This window comes from Chelonoidis abingdonii, chromosome 7, assembly GCF_003597395.2.
Source record: "Chelonoidis abingdonii isolate Lonesome George chromosome 7, CheloAbing_2.0, whole genome shotgun sequence".
In the NCBI taxonomy this organism is placed as follows: domain Eukaryota; kingdom Metazoa; phylum Chordata; order Testudines; family Testudinidae; genus Chelonoidis; species Chelonoidis abingdonii.
The window spans coordinates 66,195,594-66,204,513 of record NC_133775.1 but is presented as its reverse complement, the minus strand read 5'-3'; the positions used below and the strand labels follow the sequence as shown (position 1 = coordinate 66,204,513).

Here is an 8,920-nt window from a genome sequence, read left to right as displayed (position 1 = left end):
ATATATCTTTTTTCAGCTGGGGTGACCAGAACTTCATGCCATACCATGCATTTATATAGTGTCATAATGATATTTTGTTTTATTAGCTATCCCTTTCCTAATGGTTCTTAATACTCTGTTAGCTTTTTTAGCTGCTGCTGCACATTGAGTGGATGTTTTCAGAGAACTATCCACAATGACTCCCAAAATCTTTCTTGAGTGTTACAGCTAATTTAGACCCTATCCTATTATATGTATAGTGAGGAATATTTGCAGGATTGGGGCCAAACTTAGAACAATACAGACTTTAGATTGAAGAGAATTTATGTAAAACAACAAAGAGCTAAATCTAGCCATCTGCTGAGCACTGAAATCAGGATTTGGGCCCAAGAGTGTTTAAGTATACACTGGATCACTGTAACAATTGTGACCAATGATATGGGGCGCTAGACAATTTTCTTTTAAACCATAGCTTGCATTCTGCAGCTTCTGAATCTGCACTGAGATTCAAATAAATACCTCACGTGGGCTAAATCCATCCTATGTGGTGGATGATCTACTCTGACCTACAATGAAGATTTCCGGGAAGGACTATTTCACACATGGTGAATCCATGAGCCTACTCAGGGCACCCATCTGGGTGCCCAATAAGCCTGCAATGCACACCAGCAGCACCTTCTGCACCCATGAGGCTGTGCTGTGACTGCAAGAGACCCCCCTCAACCTTCTCTCCACAAGCAGCACACATGGCCCCTCTCTCCTTAAGGACTGGGGGAGTGTGTGTGCATAACTCTGACCCCTCAAATTTTCCCTTGTGATTTTATAGGAACAGTCCGGATATTTGAAGCTTTTTCTTATATAGACACCTATTATCCCTCACCCCAATTTTTCACACTTGCTATCTCATCACCCTACCCATCACCTCGTTGCTGCTTCTTGACTCATACAAAGCTGATCCCATGTGACCACCTCTATCTTACCCTACCAGGGCCCCACAAAACCTGCATGATACTGATTCCCCCCGGCCCACCCCGCAGCGCTGACTCCTGGCGCGCTCCCACCTCTCCCTCTTGACGCCCAGGGAACTGAAGCACCTGACAGTGACACACTACTCCTCCCACTCGACCACCACTGGAGAGTGACGTCATGTGACCGGCGCCGGGCTCCTCTAGAAGAAGTGGCGCGGCCGGGAATTGTGAAACAAACAAGCAAGCAGCGGAGGTGGGCGGGGGGAAGAAAAGACGCGCTAGTGCCTAAGTTAGTTGATGCTGTGGTTGCCGCGTACGGCTGGGCGCGCAAACGGCGCGGGAGGGCGGCAAGGCGCCGGGAGGGAGCTATGGCGACGTACGTGAGCGAGCTGGAGGTGGCCAAGAAGAACCTGAGCGAGGCCCTGGGCGAGAACGTGAAGCAGTGAGTGCGCCCCCCTCGGCCTGCCGAGCCCCGGCCTCGATTTCTGCCCGGTCCCAGGGGAGCGGGGCCTGCTGGCTGGTGGGGGCCGTTCCTGGGCCGCGGGGCTCAGCCTGGAGCGTGTCCCGGTCGCTGGGCGCCCCGTGGCCCTGCCTTTCCCTAGGGCACCAGGCAGAGCCCGGCCCTCAGGGGCTGAGTTCCCGGCCTGGTGGGGACCCCTGGGGCTCGGCGCGGCGCAGGGCGGGGGACACCGGCTTCAGGCCGCGCGGGGAGAGGGCGGGGGCGGAGAGCCCGCTCAGGTGATGCGGGCCGGCGTTTGCAGGGGAGCGGTGCCTGACCCGGGAACTAACCGCGGGAACCAGCGTCGCGGGCCGTTCGGTCTGTCCGAGCTGCCTGGGCGCTGGCGCGGGGCCTGCGCTAGGCGGGGGCTCGGGCTGGGCGACCAGCGCTGCCTCGCAGGCTTGGACTTTGTTCCTCTAAGCAGCATGTTTTGATTCGTTGGCAGGAAGCTTGAGCTTTGCAGGCCCAGCTTAATGGCCTTTCGGGTCCGTTTCACCCCGTGCTCGGGCCATGGGGGCAGTAAGAGATCAGGGGAAGTGATGAAGTAGCAGCCTCTTGTTTCTTTTCTCACGGTCTATCTAGTTTAATTCTGTCCAGTTAAAACTCCGGATTTAGCAAAAAGCTGGCAAATATAGCCGGAAGGGACCTGTTGACTCCTGCTGCCTCTCAGCATGAAGGCCAGCTCATAAAACATCCTGTTCCACCATGAGAAATTGTAGGCCCACATTTTTAATACACATGGGGCTTAACTGGGTCATTTAAAGTCTGATTGTTTAACGATGCCCCCTTTCCCCTCTGCTTAAACTAAACAGCTAGTAAGCAAAATGAGAACTGGTTGTTCTCTCGGTCTTTTATTTACAGTAAACTTAGAAATCTACAAGAATTCTGTCTGAGTACAATGGACCAGATAGTTCATGTGCCTTTGCATATGCTAAACTTAGTTTTATATGATTGTTTTCCCATTTCCCCTGTAATAAACTTAAATAACAAATTAGAGACTTCTGTTTATAAGCAGTATAACAGAAACTGAATTGATCCAAATGGGTTCTGTCTTTGGTTTTTCCACTGGGTTATTTTGACTCTGGTCAAGTCACTTCATATTTGTGTGCCTTTATTTTCCCATCTCCAAAATGGTGAAAATGATATTTCCATCCCTTGTAAAGCACTCTGTGAGAGCTAGGTATGCCTCTGCCCCAATATAACGTGACCTGATATAACGCAGTAAAGCAGTGCTCTGCGGGGGCGGGGCTGTGCACTCCGGTGGATGAAAACAAGTTCAATATAACGCGGTTTCACCTATGACACAGTAAGATTTTTGGCTCCTGAGGCCAGCATTATATCAAGGTAGAGATGGCAGGCATAAACTCTGAATGTTAGAGCGCTGCAGTTTGCTTCTAACACATTTGTTATTAGATCATGGTGACAAATAAGAATTTGTTGTAATAGTGCTTAAATGCTTTTACCTACAGGGAAATACTGTTGCTCAGAATGAATGACCATAATTACTAGTTTTCAGTTCAGTGACTTTCTGGTTCATATTTGCTCTCAGAAGCTGGTGTTGCTTTAGTGCATGAAAGCCTGGGCTATCAAAGGGGGAGCATATTGCAGATGAGGGATGTGTCTGATGGAGATTTAGGAGAAAGTGTTAATGGTCATACTATAGCGTTGAAAGTTTAACACCAGTATTAACAGAAGCTGGTGTAGGTGTACCTGTAAAAGCAGCAAAAAGAGTCCTGTGTCACCTTATAGACTAACAGACGTATTGGAGCATGAGCTTTCATACGTGAATACCCACTTCGTTGGATGCATGTGTCCGATGAAGTGGGCATTCACCCACAAAAGCTCATGCTCCAATACGTCTGTCAGTCTATAAGGTACCACAGGACTCTTTTTGCTGCTTTTACAGATCCAGACTAATACAGCTACCCCTCTGATAAGTGTGCCTGTACGATCTACAGAGCACAGAAACACATTTCTCACCCTCCATCTGCAGATGCTCCATCTTCTGTGCTTCTTGGCATGTTATAAACCCTAATGCCATACCTTCTGCCTTCTCTAGATGCTAGAAGGGGGAAGGCAGCTTTCTCCTCTACCTTTCATCCCATGTCACAGGCATCTGCCTTTAAAGGCAGGTGTCTGCTACTCTGAATCTTAGTTTTTTGGGGGATCTTGCCTTATGGATCTATGCCTCTGCTGTGAGTCAAACTGACCCAAGTCTTGTCAATTTCATTCTATTGCTGTTTTAGGACGCTATGAGCAGCATCACAGGTAGTAGACTGTCTGCAGACTCAGTGAGACAACTCTTTCTATTATATCTGTATGTTTATCTTCGTAACCTCCACTTATAAGAAGTGGGTTTCAGCCATTGTGGTTCTATTTTTGAGCTTTTTATAACAAAGATCTGTATCATTAGCTCCATTTTACAGAAGGGGGAAACTGGGCTCAGACATGTGAAGTGACTTACCCATTCACCCAGCTGACCATTGGGAGAGCTGGGAATAGAACTAGGTCTCCTGGGTCCCAGTCCAATGCATTGTGCCAATAAGCCACATTGTATCCCTTAGTGGAGCACAGCTGTTTCTCATCCCTCTTGTCAAGGAAAGTTTCCTATTCACCAGGGTTTTTTGGACCCTGTTGGTCTAACACTGGCCAATTCTATTATATTCATTTGAGTCGATTGTTTACCTAATTGGGAGCACTTTCCCTTTTCCCTCAAGTGTGCTTTTAAAGTTTTACATCGGGGTCAGCCACCTTTCTGAAGTGCTGTGCTGAGTCTTCATTTATTCACTCTAATCTAAGTTTTCGCATGCCATGCCAGTAATACAGTAACATTTTTAGAAGGTCTCTTTCTATAAGTCTATAATATATAACTAAACTGTTGTTGTATGTAAAGTAAAGAAGCTTCTTAAATATTTTTAAAACCTTAACTTAATTTAATTTTAAAATGCAGAGCCTCCTGGACCAGTGGCAAGGACCCAGGCAGTGTGAGTGCCATTGAAAATCAGCCTTCAGCATACGTGCCATAGGTTGCCTACCCCTGGTTTACATCATTCACCACAGTGTTTTAGTTTGAATTGAGTATGAGAAGAAGGAGAAATATTTAAAAAATTATTTGTGATCATAACTGTGGCTGGGCAATATCATTACCTTAAGGACTCTATGCTTTTCGGCCTACCTTTCTGCTCATTTCCAGTCCACCACACTGCCTGGGATGAAACACATGAAATGGGACGTACACTGCTCTGCAGTGTTTGCACTGCAAAAAATCTATCAATTTAGCAGAAGGGTATAGGCAGAGAGTTGGGGGGAAGGATCTGGAAACAGTCACAGGAAGTGTTTTTTAATCCACATAGGAGAGGGGAGACAACAATAGGTTTGATTCAACAATATTTGAAAACACAAATGTTTAATTCCCCTCTCTCCCCTCCCAACTTACGGTTGCTGAAACAGCATTAATTATCCCAGTGTTCTCTGTGCTCATCAGCAGAGCCACAAAGTCTAATTGCTGTCATGGTGACTGGTGGCAAGGTGGCATATCTGCTGAATCATTTAGGAACAGGAGAAGGGATCCATGGGGGTATGGGAGGGTAAGTAAGGTGCTGCAGATGCATGTTGTAATCTTGGTGGGGGGGATGGAGGCCTGCTCTGCTTCCCTCTGCGTCTTTATCTGAGAGGGAAACAGAGGTTTGAAGCACTACTAGGATTCTAAAAAGTAAGTAAATGCCTATATTCCTCTGCTTTATTTTTGGATAGAGCCAGCTGGCTTCTTCAGATGCTATACTCCCTTCTTCCACGAATGAAATGTTTTGGCTCTGTCTTGGAATGTCTGAGCAGCGCTTAAGAAGTTGATGTGACAGCAAGGTGGAAACCTTTCCTGGCCTTCAAAAATCATGCGTTCATTGACACTATGAATGTGACCTACATGCCTTCTTAATGGAATGTTTTATTATTCCGAACAAATGTACTGTCTGCTATTAAATCCATTTGTTGTCCCTGCTGGAGTAAAATCTGGCTGTGGTCCAGATTTATTACTAAGTTTTTGGCACTCAGCCACGTTTACAAACAGCAGGGCTCATGATCTGTAGATTTCTAAATTTCCTGAGTGTTTTCAACTAGTTTCAGCATTGAAGGTTAAAACCTGTATGTTGGGTAAAGTCTCCTGAATTTTAAATGCCTTCTCTTTAAGAAAACCACCATTCCAGTGAATGAGAAACTTTAAAGAAATGTAGAAACTAGTGGAGGTGTCTGTCAAGGAATGTGTATTAAGAATGCCCACAGATGTTAAGTGCTCTTGGTTCTATAGCTAAGTATTATTGAGATTCTAAGTCAAATATAAACTCTGATCCCAAATATGGGACAAATTACCTTCGTAATGGGACGTGCTGCTCTCACCTCCTAGTATTCTTGGACTACATTTGTATGACTATTATATTCAGCAGTAGCAGGTTAATATAGGAGTCTCTGTATTAATGTAGTAGTTCCCAAACTGGAGTTTGTGAAATGTTACAGGGGGTTCTTGCAGGGGGAGGGGGAAGAAATTCCCTAATTGCAGACAGAGCTGTCCCTAGGGACCTGGGTAGCACGGGGCCAGCAGCCTAGAGCCCCTGTACTTCCAAGAGCTAAGCAGATCAAAGCAAGCATATCTATCAGACTGAAGAGATTTAAAGTTCAAGACTCCTTTCCATTCCTTATAAGGGGTGGATTTTTTTTCCGGTTTTTAAAATTAAATAGGCAGCTAGTATTGTTTTAAAATTATTATGAAGAACAAGTTTAAGGTTTGTTGTAACGTGTGTTTGCCTGGACTGCTCAAGACCAGAATGCTTGTGTAGGAGGAACTCTTCGGGTTGGCTTTTTTTTAAGTACTTTCATGCTGTTTCATATCTGATACTCCTTGATGAAACATGGGAGCCTTGTCTTATAACAGGCTTATTCAAAGTGATCCAAAATCTCACTTGTGTAGCTAGTAAGCTTGTTGCTGTTTTCATAATGTCATAAAAATACTGTAATGATAAATAATTGTGTATAATAAGCATGTCATAAAAACAAATTTTATATTTCGAACTCACTGCTTTTTATAATTTATACTCAGGTAAAGGAGAAAATCCCTGGAAATATTCATTTGTAGGAGGGAGTTCATGAGACTTTATATTTTAGTGAAAGGGGTTCACAGGTTGTGGAAGTTTGGGAACGACTGTATTAATGTGTTTGTGGTCCCTCTGCTGGCTTTGCTGCTGCATAACTACATCCAAAACTGACCTGTTAAATCATTGCGCTAATGAGTGATTAGTGTTAGTACAAGTGTTTGGTGGCATGTATAAATGTTTGCAAAGGGGAAAATGGATAATTCTGAGGAAAACTGGTTTTCCTCCCTGCTTCTAAAAGTCTCTACCCCATTTTCCAGTCAGTGCAAACTGGCCCTTAAATGGATTCAAATAACGTAATCTTACAACTCGACATTATTTCTTAATGACAAAACAAAGGAAAACCTGAAGTGTGGGTAACCTTATGGGTATTTGGAAACCAATCTCCTTCTAAAAAATGTGTGTGTGGTTTGGGGGGTTCAAAAAACAACAAAAAACTTGTATATATGGCTAAAGAACTTTTTTACTGATGGTTTTAATTTCCTTTGCAAGGTCTAACTCTGCTTGGCTTTTGTCAAGTCTCACTTTTTCCCTACACTTGCTGACCTCCAAGAGGTTGCTTTCCTTGCTGATCCATTCCTTGTAGGCTTTCTGCTATCTTTTAATAACATGTTTGAGATGCTGCTTCATCTAGTTTGGTCTGCAATCCTTCCCTAGGAATTTTTTCCCATTGCTTGGGACACAGACTTCAGATAGTTTCTGCAATTTTGATTTAACATAACTGCAAACGACCTGCATGTTCAGATCCTGGAGTTCTTCAGTCCAATTCCCTAACTAATTCCTTTTAAGTTTGCCCTTTTTGAAATCAAGGACCCTAGTTGCTGATCTATTTCTGATAATTCAGTTTTAACTAAATGGCAGGATAAACTTGCATTCACTTAAACAAAGGTTGTACTCTATTACCAATTCTTTTGAGGTCCTTGCTACTTACCAATACCAAATCTAAAATGGCATCATGTCTTGTAGGTTCAGTAACTATGTGGTGAATAAATCTGTCAGTTATCACATCCAGGAATAGCTGGGACCTACCATTATAAATAGCACTTGTCCCCTCAGTCTATATCTGGGCAATTAGTCTCCCATAATCACACAATTCCCAGTAATATTTATTTAATTAAAAATATTAGGTCTCTAGCCAAATCCGGCCGTGGGGGGTGTGTAGCAGACCAATTCTAAATACAATTGGAATACATAAGGGTGTAACCAGCTGATGCTGTGCAATTTAGAAGACAGACTACTTCAGAAACAACCTGCCTAACCTCTAATAATCTGAAGTTGTGACAATAAAACTAAATTAACTGTAATTATGATATATTTCACTGCAATTATTAAAACAAGTGAAACCGATTGGTCTAGTTTTGTTGTCCCCACTTTCTGATTATCAGTCAGTAACACAATGCTCTCTGGCTTACCAACACTGCAAGGAAATATTTTAATCTTCCTTCTTCGCCCTGAAAGAGCTCTTGGAGTCATTGTGGATAGTTCTCTGAAAACATCCACTCAATGTGCAGCGGCAGTCAAAAAAGCAAACAGGATGTTGGGAATCATTAAGAAAGGGATAGATAATAAGACAGAAAATATCACACTGCCTCTGTAGAAGTCCATGGTATGCCCACATCTTGAATACTGCGTGCAGATGTGGTCACCCCATCTCAAAAAGGATATACTGGAATTGGAAAAGGTTCAGAAAAGGGCAACAAAAATGATTAGGGGTATGGAACGGTTGCCATGTAAGGAGAGATTAATAAGACTGGGATTTTTCACCTTGGGAAAGACAACTAAGGGGGAATATGATACAGGTCTATAAAACCATGACTGGTGTGGAGAAAGTAAATAAGGAAGTGTTATTTACTCCTCCTCCTAATACAAGAGCTAGGGGTCACCAAATGAAATTAATAGGCAGCAGGTTTAAAACAAAAGGAAGGATTTGTTTCACACAACTCACAGTCAACCTGTGGAACTCCTTGCCAGAGGATGCTGTGAAGGCCAAGTCTATAACAGGGTTCAAAAAAGAACTAGATAAATTCATGGAGGATATGTCCATCAAGACTATTAGCCAAGATGGTCAGGGTTGGTGTCCCTAGTCTCTGTTTGCCAGAAGCTGGGAATGAGTGATGGGGGATGGATCACTTGATGATTACCTGTTCTGTTGATTCCCTCTGGGGCACCTAGCACTGGCCACTGTCAGAAGACCAGCTACTGGGCTAGATGGACCTTTGGTCTGACCCGGTATGGCTGTTCTTATGCAAGCCTCTGTTTTCACTGATGTTATTTAAAATATTGCTTTGCCTACTAAGTCTATTCCTTTTCTCCCATTTCTTAAATGGATAGTC

The 8,920-nt window shown here is 43.7% G+C and overlaps 1 protein-coding gene across 2 annotated transcripts in view; it reads left to right on the top strand.

Moving 5' to 3' along the window:
• The first annotated feature begins 1,118 nt into the window (after positions 1–1,118).
• The window catches only part of TADA1 (transcriptional adaptor 1), a 379,727-nt gene continuing 371,925 nt past the window's right edge, over positions 1,119–8,920 (top strand). Inside the window, exon 1 of one of the 2 annotated variants that reach the window (XM_032785247.2) lies at positions 1,119–1,389. In XM_032785247.2, the coding sequence (XP_032641138.1) occupies positions 1,316–1,389 (74 nt within the window). In that variant the 5' untranslated portion in view covers positions 1,119–1,315. The remainder of the gene's footprint in view (positions 1,390–8,920) is intronic. The other variant, XR_012656283.1, reaches the window with a different exon arrangement.